The sequence below is a fragment of the Pyxicephalus adspersus genome, chromosome 11 (genome assembly GCF_032062135.1).
Source record: "Pyxicephalus adspersus chromosome 11, UCB_Pads_2.0, whole genome shotgun sequence".
Taxonomy (NCBI): Eukaryota; Metazoa; Chordata; class Amphibia; order Anura; family Pyxicephalidae; genus Pyxicephalus; species Pyxicephalus adspersus.
This window is the reverse complement of record NC_092868.1, coordinates 54,181,325-54,196,916: the sequence shown is the minus strand read 5'-3', so window position 1 is coordinate 54,196,916 and position 15,592 is coordinate 54,181,325. Positions and strand designations below refer to the sequence as shown.

The 15,592-nt window shown below is 38.9% G+C and overlaps 1 protein-coding gene across 4 annotated transcripts in view; it reads right to left on the bottom strand.

The window, feature by feature from the left end:
- The window catches only part of GRAMD1B (GRAM domain containing 1B), a 152,694-nt gene extending 146,669 nt beyond the window's left edge, over positions 1-6,025 (bottom strand). For 3 of the 4 annotated variants that reach the window (XM_072426596.1, XM_072426595.1, XM_072426597.1), the window contains exon 1: positions 5,469-6,005. In XM_072426596.1, the coding sequence (XP_072282697.1) occupies positions 5,469-5,836 (368 nt within the window). In that variant the 5' untranslated portion in view covers positions 5,837-6,005. Of the gene's footprint in view, positions 1-5,468 lie in introns of all 4 variants that reach the window. The other variant, XM_072426593.1, reaches the window with a different exon arrangement.
- Between the last annotated feature and the right edge of the window lie 9,567 nt (positions 6,026-15,592).

Below are 15,592 nucleotides of genomic sequence, written 5' to 3'. Positions count from 1 at the left end.
TTTCGGGGTAGGTCTTATATTAGGGCAGGTTGGGGGGAAAAGTGCTAGGTCTTATTTTCGGGGTAGGTCTTATTTTCGGGGAAACACGGTAGGTATTAGATAAAAGTGAAATAAACGGCTGAGAGCACTGGTTCAGATTTTGCTGCAGCAGAGGAATTGGAAAGATCACTGGATGACATGTATGTATGTATGCTGTACAAATTCCATTTTTACTATGATTTTGTCTAATTTTCTGTTAGATCCTGAACTTAGAAATCACACTAATTCTGGAAAGTTTCACTTTAGTTATGACTGCGGTGGTTTTATAAATGAATTGTTATTTACATGGTAAATTACATCATTACAAGTCCTTTAACGCTGCAGTGTGAAGGAGGTAAAAACTTAGCTTGAAACTGCCCAATCAGATAAAACGTTTCCTCTGTATGGAAAATACTTCACTATTTTCTTAGAACTTCAGTACACATAACTAAATATATCCGTCCCCTGTAAAAAGGTCATCTGAAATCTACATTATGTCCACTTGTGACTGTGGGGAAAGGGTAAATCTAAAAGCATGAAAAAAAAGCTGGGAACTGCCTCCTCAGATATGGGAAACGTGTTTTACAGGAAAAAAGTAAAAAATGTGCAAAGAGAGCACAAAAAATTTTTAAAATTGTAACCAGGACTGATTTTCTAACAAGGGCATCCAGGCCATGACCTAGGGTGCTATGAACATTGGAGGGCGGCATTGCAACATCTCTGTGTGGAGCTGGAACCTTCTACTACCGGCTGACCAGCTCTATAGTTACAGAGAGCACAATGTGAAAATAATTATACAGAGGTCACATTCCATGTAGAGAGATTACTTTTCTCTCTATTCCATTCTCCTTTCCTCTTCTCCCGTTTCTTCCTCTCTTCCCATCTCTTGCTCCCCCGCTATATCCTTCCCTATATCCCCTTTCTCTCTCCTTTTCCACCCTCTTTCTTCCCCCTTCTCTCTCCACTTTTTTCCACCTTTTTCTTTTCCATCTTTCTCCACCTCTCTTTGTCTCCTCTTTCTTTTTCTCTCACCTCTCTCTTTCTCCCTCTCCTCTCCCTGTCCTCCCTCACCTTCTCTCCTATCCTCTCCGATTTCTCCCTCATTTGTCTCTCTCTACTCCTTTATTTATTCCTTCTCTGCTCTGTTTTCCTTTCTCTCCTCTCTCTCCCTTTCACTTCTTCTATACTCTTGCTTCCTATTGTTCTCTCTCCCCTATCTCCCGTCTCCCCGTCTCCCCTTCTGCCTCTCCCTCCCTCCCTCCCTCTCTACCTCTCTCCCACCTTCCTTCCTATTTTCTCTCCATTCACCCTGTCTCTCCCTTATTCCCCTCTCCCTCTCTCTTCTTACCCTCTCTCTCCCCTCAATCTCTCTCTTCTTACCCTCTATCTCTCCCCTTACACTCTCTCTTCCCTCTCTCTCCCCCCTCTCTGTCTCCCCTCACTCTCTCTTCTTACTCTCTCTCTCTCCCCCGACTCTCTTTTTTTTCCACCACCTTCTCCTTCCCCCCTCTCTCTCTCTCCTCACTCTCTTCCATCTCTCACCCTTCATTCTCTCCCCCCCCCCCACTCTCTCTGTTTCTTTCTCCCTCTCCCCCTTGTTCTCTTTTCTTCATGTGGAACATCTTTCATGGTGTGTTTTGTGTGTTTCTGACTAAAAGGCTGTTACCGACTGAGGGGGAGGAGGGGCAGCACAAGGTAACTGGCCTAGGGGGGCAAAAAGTATAAATCTTTTCCTGATTGTAACCCTATTACAGGCATAACATCTTATGACATTCATACACATACACACATACATGTACATTTTTTTGTATCCATAAAATGATTGATGTAATGATCAATTGATTATGATTGCTGCAATCAACTACAAGTATCTCATGTATTATGCACTTATTTAAATTATATATTATATTAAATTTAATGTCATCATTTTATTTAAACAAAATAGAGAAGTCGAAACAGTGGGTTCAAATAAAAAATGATATTTACCTGATCAACAAAAAAAACGGCCGGCCCGATCAATTTTTGTCATTAGTTTTTCCAAATATCAATCATAAACACCATGGGAAATGGACCATTTAATTAATTTGTGATCAATTTAACATGTGTGTGTAATCAAACAAGAAAATCACATCAGCGCACGGCTAACCTTAGGATACAGCATCATGTTAGTCAAAGATTCAGCGTGCTAGACAAAGTAACCCTTTATGATATAATTTTTAGCTGACATCTAAAGCTGCGTACACATGTGCAAATATTGTCTGACTGCACGATGCACGAACAAACGCTATACATACAGCACCATTCTGCTCTATTAGGAGGGGATGGGGGGAAATGATGGAGCGGCACCCCACTGCGTTCTTTCCCCTTCACTTTCATTATGATCATTCGTCGATCGTTGTTCGTGGATCCGCCAGGACGGATCCATGAAGGAAGATCATTGTACACACACAAGATTCTCATCCGATATCAGCCCTGAGGCGATTATCAATTCATCTGGCGTGTGTACGTAGACTAACACTTATCTCATTGCTTGGAGTAACAGGGAATAAACTGGAGCATGGGTGCAAGTTAGGTTAGGAAGTTCTGTTAGGGGCCAATTTATACCAGATGCCTCACCCAACACAAGAACAAGGCAAAAATCTAGTAAACTAGAAAAAACAACACCATACTGTGTCTGTGAAAGAAATGGGTCACCTTGTTATATAACCGTGTGGGAAGCCTCAGGTGGAAATTGTGGTCAGTAAAGCCCAATTTCTCAGTTGACCACAGATATTGTGCACAATATAATGTTTTAAGAGATTGTAAAAAATAAAAAACTTTGTATTGTATTGTTTTTTAGGGCTTGTGTTGATAGGTTTTGATGATGATTTATATTAAAATGCTTCTGAGTTAATTCTGAATTATTTGCAGGTACGGGAAACCTGCATCGTATAGGGTTGCAAGCTAAGTTTTGAGTTCCTATAGACTTTTACAGGCGGAGAAGCAGTCCTGAAACAAATGTAATAAAACATTGGCCTTTATTTTCACCTATGGGTCATTTTTGGGGACAATGGGATCTGATTCATGTGATCCATCTGATGGAATCTGATTCAAATACAAGGAAGGAGGATATAAATCTCATGAAAGCTTGTCTTAATGAAAAAAATCCCATATAGTTCTTCACTGTGTTGTGCCACATCATATTCAGACATAAGCTGCCACCATCTAAAAACTTTCTAATAAAGGTGGAAGGAAGATGAAAGTTATAAGACAGAGGAAGGGAGAGAACAGGGAGAAAAAGAGGGAACAGAGTGATATCAAGAAAAGACAGAGCGGTATCTGAGCAATGGAACTATAGACCTGAAAAATGAATCAGAATCAAGTGGATCTGTTCAATTGGAAATGTTCCCATTAAGTCCATTTTCTGAAGGATAAAAAGCTATACTTCCACTGTCTTGTTAATAGCAACACTTTGCTTGTTGCTTTTATTTTATTAATATTCTCCCATCAGTACAAAATAGCACACTAGCATGAATATGAAAAATTAGCTTAAAAAGATTATACTACACCTCAAATATTAATAGTGTATTTCTTAGGGCTGATGTTGATAGGTATTTTATTAAAGTGCACTGCGTAGCAAACCTACTGGTGTTCTGTAAGCTATTAAAACACAGAGGCATTTATTTAAATGGCAAACACAGAACTTGACAAGCAAAAAGGTAGCATTTGACCTGTTTTTCCTGCAGGTTTATTCCACCTGGAACCACCATCAGAAATTTCTGGGCCCCACCATTTCTAAAAGTTCCGACATTGCAAAAGTTAAGTTCTTTTGATCAGGGCTTGTTACTCTACAAGTACCCCTTGTTTCCCCTGATGGCCGCACTGATTGCACCTTAATAGGACATGCTGCATCAAAAGAAATGCAGCTCAACAGAAAGCAAGTGAAATGGAACCTCTAATCTGCCATGTGTATTGCTTAGAGAAAGTCAATGGGATCTCTTAGAATGTAAGCTCTTTAGGGCAGGGTCCTCTCCTCCTCCTGTGTCTGTATCTGTCTGTCATTTGCAACCCCTATTTAATGAACAGCGCTGTGTAATATGTTGTCGCTATATAAATACTGTTTATTAATAATAATAATAATTTTGCTAACCTGTATTTTATGTGTGTTCTTGAAAAAACACAGTCTATATGAGTATGATCCCTCGGTCACACCAATATTACCATCAATGACATTTGTTTGTGATAGGCAATATGGAAAAGGAAAGCAGATGACAAGCAGCATGGCCGGAATGTGTGTAAACACAGCTTAGGATCAGATCATCTTACAACGGCATGATGTGACTCTATTACCATTAGCAGAATTCAGACCATTATTTACTAACACCATAGTATAATTATACATTATAGGTCACTTGAAGTTGTCTTGCTATAAAACCCTGAACCATTTTTCCTGTCTATACAGCCTGATCTTTCTTTAGGTTTATCAGGAAGGGAAGATTTACAGCCACGTAAATGTGACAGCCTTCCTAAGGAATACAGCCAGTTGTACTTTCATAGTGCACACAGATCTTCTATCATTTTGTTGACCTGTAAAATCAGATTAAAAACAAAATCTAAAAGAGCTTGGCCACTGTGAAATTATTGTTTTGCTGTGTTTAAGCAAAGGCTTATGCCCTGAGGTATAAAAAGCAATGCTGACTGTGTGTATAAGATGGCCGATAAGAGTCCAAAGCCTTGGAGACCACACCATAAGAATTGCCCCCGAGCGGTGCATGAAACTTTACCAGTGTTTCCCTGGGACTGCAGTGGTTATCACGGTGCCTTGTTGCCAAGGAAACAAAAATCCCTAAATTAGCATCCACAGCAGGAGAGTTGTTTCCTGGCGATCTCCTCAAGGGAAGCCGCGGAAAGGCCAAGGAGGCTCAGTTATACGGAACTTAGCTAGGCAGGAGGAAACTATAAATAGCAATTTCTTGTATAATGTGGGTGCCTTCTGTGTATACACATTGATGATACCTCTATATTGCTATCATAAAACCATTATAATGGAAAGTGTGCATGATAATGGGTATGGCTATTTAATAAAAAGGTACTTATCTCCCCGATAAACCCTTCAGTTCACTTGGCCTACCCTATACCACCCATGGCCCTCACTATTCTCCTGCTTTTCCCTTCGCTCCCTGACCCCCCTATGCATTTCTTTCCCCTTATTCCTTTACCTGTTAGAATGCCCCATGAGATTGGTCACCTCAATTCGCCCAATGTTCAGTTATGTTTGTTACCTTGCATACCTCCTTGCACTTGAAGTAATTAATGGAATATTGTCATCTGTATGCCTAGATATCTCTTTCTCTATCTCTACACGTTATGCATTTTTCTATGCTTGTACATGACCACACCTGTACCACCTTACCCTACTCCTTTTTGCAAAGTTTATAAAGAATGTTTTTTTTTTAAAAAAAGGGACTTACCTACACTTGCTGTTCACAGTAACTTCTATCTCACTGCCGTCCTTATCAGAAGTGCTACCCAAAGTGTGCAGCCTGAGGCCTTGGCGTCTTGGAGACGTGCTTGGAGTGGAAGAGTTGGAAACAACGCTGTCCTCATCACTGGACGGAGTAATCTCAATCGATGGCAGTTGCAAATATTCCAGATTACCTGTGTAGTCCGAGGTGTCACAGCACTCTCGGTTTCTTGCAGCTTTTGAACGTCTCATTTTAAAGCGGCGGCGTCGTTGGGTGGGGGTGTTACTGCTGCTTGTGGCCGAGGTGCTGTCTGATAGATTTGGAATTTGCAGCTCCGGGATCTGAAGCGTCTCATTTATATCACTAGCCAACATTATGAAAACTCCGAGACAAACCAGAACCAACGTCGAGGAGCCAATCACACAAGTGTATGGGTTAAACTACTACAAGAGTGACAGGAAGCTTCTTGCCACAGCTGTTGGCTTCCTCTGATCATCAGCGTCTCCTTCCGAACTGTCCTCAGTCGTGTTTTCATGTAGCTCTGCTTTCTAATCACCCTCTAGAGAGATCCTGCAGGGAGAGAAAAGAGAAAAAAAACAGAAATTAAACCGTTTCTAGCACCCAAGGCTGAAAAGACATAGCTGTGATCAGACAAGAGACGACCGGCGACATACATACAGCATGTTAAGGACATAGAAATGGTGACAGAAATAACGAGGGGGGTTTGTTTGTGTAGAACAGATACCAAATTCAAAAGCCGCAGCAGCTGCCGGTGTAACCCAAGCTCTCATGTAGCTACAGACCGTGACATAGAAAAACTGTGCACATAAGAGATGTAACTTAGATAGGCAGTAACTTTACACACCTGCTATTGTACCAGCAATCATGGAGAGAATACACTTGGAGCAGACAGTAACATACAAAAGTACAAATAAATCACTGAAATCCAGATAGGATGAAGCCGGAGAACAGAAATGAATGAGGACCGGCAGAAAAATCCTGCATATATCTTCTTAGTCTGCACCTGACTGGAGGTAGCACCTCAGCGTCAAATATCATCACATCACAGGGGATCTAATACAACGTTACAAAGCAGAATGTAACAAGGCTTCCACCTAGTGAGCAATGGTGATATGTGCAGACATAAACCATGATGGTGGCTTCGAGAACTGCACCGGCAGCTTACAGCAGTATCCCTCAATCAGGGTTCCTTCAAAGGTTGCTGGGGATTCCTTGAGCAATGAGCAGTTTGTACCTTTCACATCTGTTACCTTTGGTACCAATGATCTATTTGGTAGGATGAAATTCTTCCTAACAGTCAGCAATGTAAGAGGCATTCTTCCCACTGACCACCATACTAATATACTGTGAGATGTGGATACAGTAATAATAGGAGGGGTTCCTTGAAGACCTCAAAGTCATTTCAAGGGCTCCTTCATAATAAAATGGTTGGGTTATAGAAACCTTTCTTTGCACAACCATAGTATCATCTTTGTATTTCAATTGAAAAGTAAAACATTACAAACAACTGTGAGAAAAAGAATGTACACCCTCTTTTAAATATACATATCAGAACATGGAACTGATCAGTCTTTTGTGTGGAAAAGTCCTTGGTGGACTGAGCCATTGGTATGCTTTCCCAACAAGGGACAAGGAAAATGTCTCTTCTCTTTTTTATCTGATATCAACTCAGAGTTACATTTTTGTAGATAGTTCTTATGCTCCTAATTCTTTTCATTCAAAGCTTCAGAGATGGTAAGTGAGAAAAATTCCAGATAAAATGGCCCTGAATTATTAAAGCTCTCCATGGTACTTTCATCAGTGAAGCTGAGTGATCCAGCAAATCTAGAATGGATCTGGTCCAGGATTTGCTAGCAAAAAGCAAACAACTTTGAAGAAATCTATTCCAGGTTTGCTGAATCAGCCAGCCTAACTGATGAAAATGTATCCTCTCCAGCCTTGGAGAGCTATAATAAAGCATGCCCGATCTGTCTAATTCTTCTTCAACTCTCTTGAAGAGAAAGCAATTCATTTGCATAGTATTTGACTAACAGAGGCATCAATTTTTATGAACATTTTCTTAAAATGTCTTCCCTTTCTTTTTAACGTTGGGAAAGATTTGGAACTACAGACCAATGCATTACAATTTTCAGATAGATTTTTTTTGCAAATAATGTAAATGCCAATATGTGATTGATTGCCATTTGTACAAGGCTTTTAACTTAAAGGCTATTCTATTGATCTCATTGAGACCTTTCTAGTTTTTGTGGTACAGTTTGATTTAATACCCAAAGCAAAACCCTCCCAAGCCGCTCTTCATAGGTTCATGATAAAAAAACATAAAAAAAAAATTCTATGCATTCAATTTACTAAAGCTTCTTCCAATACCAAATGAGATACAATATAATACGAAAAGTGCAAGGATAACAAACAAGTGTTTCCCACCCAAATATACACCAGAACAATAAATCATTTTCAATGCACTTTCAAGGATCACAGAGACGCCACATCATAACAGTTATTAGGCAAAAGGGAAAGTAAAAGGGGAACAGACCAGGTTTTTAGGCATCCAGGTTTAAAAATAAATCCATATTCATAAAAAGCAATTTACATTGATTGATTATTTCCATGCAATAATACAAAAAGTTCATAAAAACTTTCAATTGATACAATCTCAATTAGTATTCAATGAATTTCGCAGATCAGCATCCCCTTCTTCAGGGATTGATTGAAAAGGTGTTGCTGTTCATCTTAGGTAGTATTTACCTGAATGTAAGACCTACAAAGGACCAGATGTCCTGATACACAAAACTTTATAGTTGAAAGGGGGTGTACTTACTTTTTACACACATGATTGCGATACCATAGGGACCAACATTTTAAAAAATTTCCAGGGACAATTTACTTTTTACTGATTATAAAGGACACCAGGTTACTATGTATAAGCAATTATTAATATAATTGGTATTATTATTAATAAACATGATCTATATAGTGCCAACATATTATGCAGCGTTGTACATTAAATAGGGGTGGCAAATGACAGACAGATACAGACAGTGATACAGGAGGAGGAGAGGACCCTGCCCAGAAGAGCTTACTATCTAGTATCAAACATTAGGAGGGGGATATGGAGTGGTGGGAAGTAGGAGGGTTTAGGAGACAGAAGAAGATGGGTAGGCAAGTTTGAAAAAATGGGTTTTGAATGCTCTTTTAAATGAGCAGAAAGTAGGAGCAAATAGGACGGGGAAGACCATTCCAGAGAGTTGGGGCAGCTCTAGAAAAGTCTTGGAGCCATGCGTGTGATGAGGTTATGAGTGAAGAAGCCATTAGTAGGTCATTGGAGGACTGAAGAGAGCGGCTAGGGGAGTATTTTTTATCAGATCAGAACTGTGGAGGGATTTGAAGGCAAAGCACAGGAGCTTTAATTTGATTCTCAGGTGAAATGGAAGGAAATGAAGAGAACTACAAAGAGAAGCAGCAGAAGACGAGTGGTGGGAAGGATGAATGAGTCTTGCTGCAGCATTCATATTAGATTGTATATAGGGTTAGATTTGCCATTCTCCAAAAGTAATAATATAAGTATGTCTATCCAATACATTTAATATTACTTTATCAATGCAATCAATTTAGGGTACATTGAAGTGCTACTGGACTCCATGCAAAGCCTTTTGTCACCACATTTTTACTTTTTCCGGTTTATAGAGTCCTTTATATCAGTTCACAAAGTCTATAATGTGAAAAGCTTTTATCAAACCTGTGAAGAGAAAATATAGAATAACTGGGACTGGTGGGATTTACAATAAACAGACGATATCTGCATGTAAAATTTTGCTAATCGTCCCAGAACAAGTGGAGGCAATTTTCTCTTTAGATAATAGCCAGCCTTTGAAATAACTAATAATAATAAATGGTAACTGTGTTATTCAAATCACAACATTCCTACTACTTTTTGAGAAATGATGAAATCCTGGGTACTTCAGGATGACATGGGTTTCCTTCCCTAGAACCTCACATGGTTTATGATTGAGCTGTACAAAGGACTGCAATATGCATTACCATATGCTGCTGTAAATCATATCATACATATCAAGCAAGGTATATGCTCAGCAAAAAGTATAAAACAAATATAGAAACGTGAAGGACATAAAAAAAAAATGGATAGATTGAGGTAGGATGTCAATGTATACATGTACACAAGCAAGTGCAACTTCCAATCTAAATTGCAGAATGTTTAAACTAGAGAGACCAACAGTTATAAGGAGAGATAAAGAGAGATATATAACCACCGTAGTGCGAGCCAACATACATGGCAGATCCAACATACATGGCAGATACTTCAGAAAACAACAAACTGGGCAGTACTGCAAAATGTAGAACTTTAGTGGATGAGTATGCTGAGGAGAGGGAAGACATGTACACAGTGTATAATATACATTCAGGAGAGTGAGGACAGGGACACTGTGTACAATATACATTTAGGAGAGGAAGAACATGTACACTGTGTATATTATATTTAGGAGAAGATGTGTACACTGTGTATAATACACATTCAGAAGACATATACACTGTGTATAATAAACATGAAGAAGGGGTAAGACATATACACTGTGTATAATAAACATGAACAAGGGGTAAGACATATACACTGTGTATTATTAACATTTAGCAGAGGGAGGACATGTGTAATCTGTATATTATACATTTGGAAGAGAACATGTGTGTGCACAATATACATTTACCACTATATATATATTTTTAAAGGTTCACTCAATAGATTCTAATTATCTGGCATTCCCTCAATCATTCCCTGCTGGGAATCAATTACTGACATTAAAACACATGGACTGGACTGGAAGATTTTTTATCAGGGAATGTTTGAGGGAATGTCTGATTCAGTTTTTTAATTACAGCCCAATGTCATCTCTGTGTCACCTTTATTTTCGTCTGATACCAATGTGCTCCTCCTTATCTCAGGCAGCAAGCAGCAGTTTCAAGTTACGTTTAGGTCATTCTGTCCGCTGTTTGGATCTGATTCTAGGGCTCAACAAATTGCATTCCAGAGATTATTTAAGAGCCAGTGCAATAAGAAGAAATGTTCATTATGGCTGGAATTTAAAAATGAACTCAAAGCGCTGGTCTCCATAGAAACATTTCCGTCTGAGTAACCTGTGCAGGCAAGATCACTACAGTGCAGAGCTTCCCGTGTCTATTCTGGAACTGATGGTGTAAAGTACAGCGAGCAATGATGCTACAGGAGAAACACTTTCCTGTGTTATACACACTACACTCACCACTAACAAAACAGATTGTAGGTGCTTTTCTTTTCACAAGTTGTAGAAATATACATAGTAAAATTATTATTATTACACAGTATTTATATAGTGCCGACATATTACGCAGCGCAGTACAAAGTCATGTCACTAGCTGTCCCTCAAAGGAACTCAAAATCTAATGTTTCTACCATTGTCATATGTCACATATTACAGTCTAAGGTCAATTTGAGGGGAAACCAATTAACCTAACTGCATGTTTTTGGAATGTGGGAGGAAACCGGAGTAGCCGGAGGAAACCCACACAGACATGGGGAGAACCTGCAAACTCCATGCAGATAGTGTCCTGGCCGAGATTCGAACCATAGACCTAGCTCTGCAAAGGCCGGAGGGCTAACCACTGAGCCTACTGTTAGTACAGTGCTAATTATAGTAAAAGTCTATGAATAATTTTCATATGTAGAATGCATGTCAAATCAGCAAACATTTTAGGGAACATATAAAGAAAAACAATCCTATATGTGAGGGCCATAGCCAGTAGCCTGGCTAGTTCTGATGCCACAAAAGAGGTATGGTAGCATATATAGCTAAAACAAAGTAATGGTGGCCATGTGAGAAAGTAGTCAGAATACACAGGAGTGCAGTACAGCTTGCCTATGGGGCTGCAATGCTGCACACCAGTCCCCATGCTAACCCAGAGCAATGGAGGAAGGTGGCCCGGTTTGTTATATTACATTTTCTTTAAGTTTAAGTGGATGTTAAGGTGCATGGACGTCATTTACCTGGAGAAGAGATTGCAGATAGATGCACTATGGGAAGAAGATAGGCTAGTGAAGCCAGAGTGAATGAAATGATCTGTTACAAATGTCTTGGTGGAAGATAACACAGGGTGTCATGGGGTCTTACACAACATTAGGAGGGAACTTTCATGGATTTGACTGATCAGTAAAAAAACAAAAACGGAAATTATCATTTTGCACTTGCAGACACCTGTCTATAACTCTGCTAGTCACGTATGAGACAAATCAGCCGCCAATAAAAGTACAATTACACACAATATGATTGCTTAATTCATATCTTTGTGAAATTTTGATGTCTTTATCTACCCTGTTTCCCCGAAAATAAGCCATAGTATGTTTTTTCCATATTTTTGAAGATGCTCGAAATATAAGCCCTACCTCGAAAATAAGCTATAATATATATAAGTACATGGACAAGAGGTGCTCATTTTAGGAACCTAAATGTGCCCGGGAATGGCAGAGGATTTTCAGGGCTGCATGATGCAACCCTGGAAGTACTTCTGTTCGGCGAGAGCTTGACCTCTCAGCGAATCAGAAGGCCGTTCTCGCTTACATTTTCGGTAAGCAAGAAAGGCCAGATTCGCCGCAAGATCGAACCTAATATTCTTGCTCGCTCATCCCTATTTATAATGGATTTCAGGGTTTGGAGAGTTATCATGATGTTCCAGAATGTGGTAACATGATTATATTTGAAAAAATGTTGATTTTTTTTTGTTCAAGAATAAATGTATTGCAAGCTGTAAGGTAAAACTCTGCTCATTGCCAGATTTGGCAGAAATTGTTCCTCCTGCAAAGGTAAGAAAATATTCATATTAGTAGAAATCCGGTCATTTGTAAAATTAGAAATATACACTAAAGCAGCCTTTCTCCACCTTTTTTACATAGGGGACCCTTTAAAAAACTTTCAGGTCTTAGGCAACCCTCTGCTATTAATACTATACACACAGCTCACAGTACACTAGTGTGGTGGTCAGTGGGAAGAAGGAATCTTACATTGCTGGCCAGTGGGACGTCACTCTTACTTATAGCAAAAAAGAGCATTGGTGTCACTTAATCTGATCTGAGAGGTACAAACTGCTCATTGCTCAAGGAATCTCCAGCAATCTCTGAAGGAACCCTGGTTGGGAAACAATGCACTACAGACTGCACCTCAAACATTGTACAATATTCTTATTGCAGCAGACATCTATCAGTGGAGAATCTAAAAGGGACAGTTCGCTTCCATTCCACAAGTTTTAAAGTCAGCAATAACTTTCCCCTTTCAAGTGGAGATATTTATGAGAATACCATGATATATAGGTATAATCATTTTCATTGTAGCTCTAATAAAGGCCATAGTGAGAGAAGTGGCCAAGAGCCCAATTGTCATTTTGATTGAGCTTTAGAGATCCTGTGTGAAGATGAGACTATGTTCCAGAAGGACAATCATACCTGCAGCCCTCCACTGATCTGAGCTTTATGACAAAGTAGCTAGATAGAGGTTTTTCATCAGTGCAAAACACATAAAATATGCTTGGAGTTTGCAAAGCAACACATGAAGGGCTCCTAGACTGTGCAGATCAAGCTCTGGTCTGCTGAAACCAAGATTGAACTGTTTGGCTTCAACGCTAAGCATTGTGTCCAGGGGAAACCAGGTACTGCTTATCAACTGTCCAATATAATCCCAACAGTGAAGCATGGCGGTGGCAGCTTCATGCTGTGGGGGTGTTATTCAGCGGCAGGGACTGGGAGACTGTTCAGGAATGAGGGAAATCTAAATGGAGCAAAGTACAGAGATATCCTGAAACCTGTTCCACAGTGCTCAGTACCTCAGACTGGGCCAAAGATTGACCGTTCAATATGACAATGACCCAAAGCACATAGCAAACAACACAGGAGTGGCTTAGGGATAATTAAAGTGACCCAGCAACAGCATTGACCTAAACCCCATATAGAGACACCTGAAAATTACTGCTCCCTGACAGTCCCCATCCAACCTGACTGAGGTTGACAGAATCTGCAAAGAATGGCAGAAAATCCCCCAATCCAGGTGTGCAAAGCTTGTTGCATCATTATCCAAAAAGACCTGGGGCTGTAATTGCTACAAATGATGTTTCAAGTAAGTACTACGTTAAGAGTCTGAATACTTATGTAAATGTGAGATTTCAGTATTTTTCTTTTTAATAAATATACAAAATTATTTCAAATTCTAAAATTCTCTTTTCACTTTGTCATTCGGGAGTATTCAGTGTAGACTCATGAGAAAGAAATTAAACTACTGTAACATCCAGCAGCAACATAAGAAAATGGAAAAAAGTGAAGGGGGTCTCAATACTTTCTGGGGCCTCTGTATATCCTAGTTCCAGTGTGCATTCTCTGTGTATGTCTAATAAGCCTGAGCAGTTCTTATCTTGGACAACAAAACAATTTAATATTATTATTATCATTAAACAGGATTTATATAGCGCCAACATATTACGCAGCACTGCACATTAAATAGGGGTTGCAAATGACAGACAGATACAGACAGTGACACAGGAAAAGGGGAGGGCTCTGCCCTGAAGAGCTTACAATCTAGGAGCTATATTGTGGAGATGTTGGGATTTGGTAGTTGAGCAAAAGACAGCTTGGCAATTATGTGTGCATATTTTGTATTCGATTTACACTCTTAATTTTTGTATATGTTGAAATGTTTGTATTGTGTTTTGCTTTATAAACCCATCAAAAGAAGCCCTTTTTACTTCCTGAATAATAAAATAAATCTGCTCCATCACTAAAAACAGGCAAGGTCTTTCACAATGGGGAATAACATGATTGTCATTTCATTCACCATTCTAAATAAGGTTTACCCAACCACAAAAGGAAGCAGTTACCCTGACACTGACAACTGACCTCTAAAAAGACAAAGAGCCCCAAAGGAAAGAACCTTTTGTCCATATTGTAAATCTTTGGTCTGTGCTTGTCTTAATTTAGCACAAGTTCCCTCACTAGAACCCTAAAGAGACAGAAATAACACTCATGGTAACATTTGTAAACATTCACATCTCATGAATAAACGCTGAGATATCTGACTTTTCATTTTTCAGGAGCTGGGTTTCAGCTACCTTTCCTTTTCCTTAAATGAAGTATAAAAAGAAATCTAAAAAAAAAAAAGGTATTGAACATGTTGTTTAATGGTCATCCTAATAAATATGTACTGGTTGTTATTCCTACAAAATAAAACTGCAAAACAGGGCTGCTGAGTTAGTGCAGGATTCTAGGAATTGGAAACAGATGAAGTAAATAAGTTTCTTCCACATTTTCATAGCAATAACCCTAAAATGACCAATAACCCTAATACCCTAAAATGACCCAGACGTTTACCTTCTACCAATCTCCCAAACACTTACCTTAACCTTACCTTGTAACTAAACCCATAGCTAACCCTTATGTTGAACTGTATCAATTCACCAGGTCATAACATAACCTACAATTCTGGACTTAACTATAGATAGATAAGGTGAAAACTAAAAAGAAAATTACCTTGCAAAAGTAAAGGAAAGTATGTTTACCAATAAAAAAACAGGAAGATTTGATGCATAAATTCTTATACAGAATCCTATGTGTGCTAACAATTCCCATTCCAATTATTATTATTATTGATATTATTAAACAGTATTTATATAGCACCAACATGTTTTGCAGTGCTGTACATTAAATAGGTGATACGTGTGCAACATACACAATCCTATGTGTGATAAAAAATCATATGTGATATATGCGTGTTAACTATTCATATGATGTGTGTACAACATACAGAATTCTGTGCTTACTAACAATTCCCACGATATGTGTACATCATACAGGATAATGAGTGTGCTACGAAAATCCATGATATGTATACAACAAACAAAATCCTATGTGTGCTAAAAAGTCCCATGATATGTGTGCAACATACAGAATCCTGAGAATCAGGACACATAACAATAAAAACTGCTGAACTGTTTTTTAAAGAACAGACCATTTAAATATAAATTGTTTAATGTTTAAAGTTAAATGCTGTTTCTTTTATTTCTGAGATAATTGTTTAATCATTGTC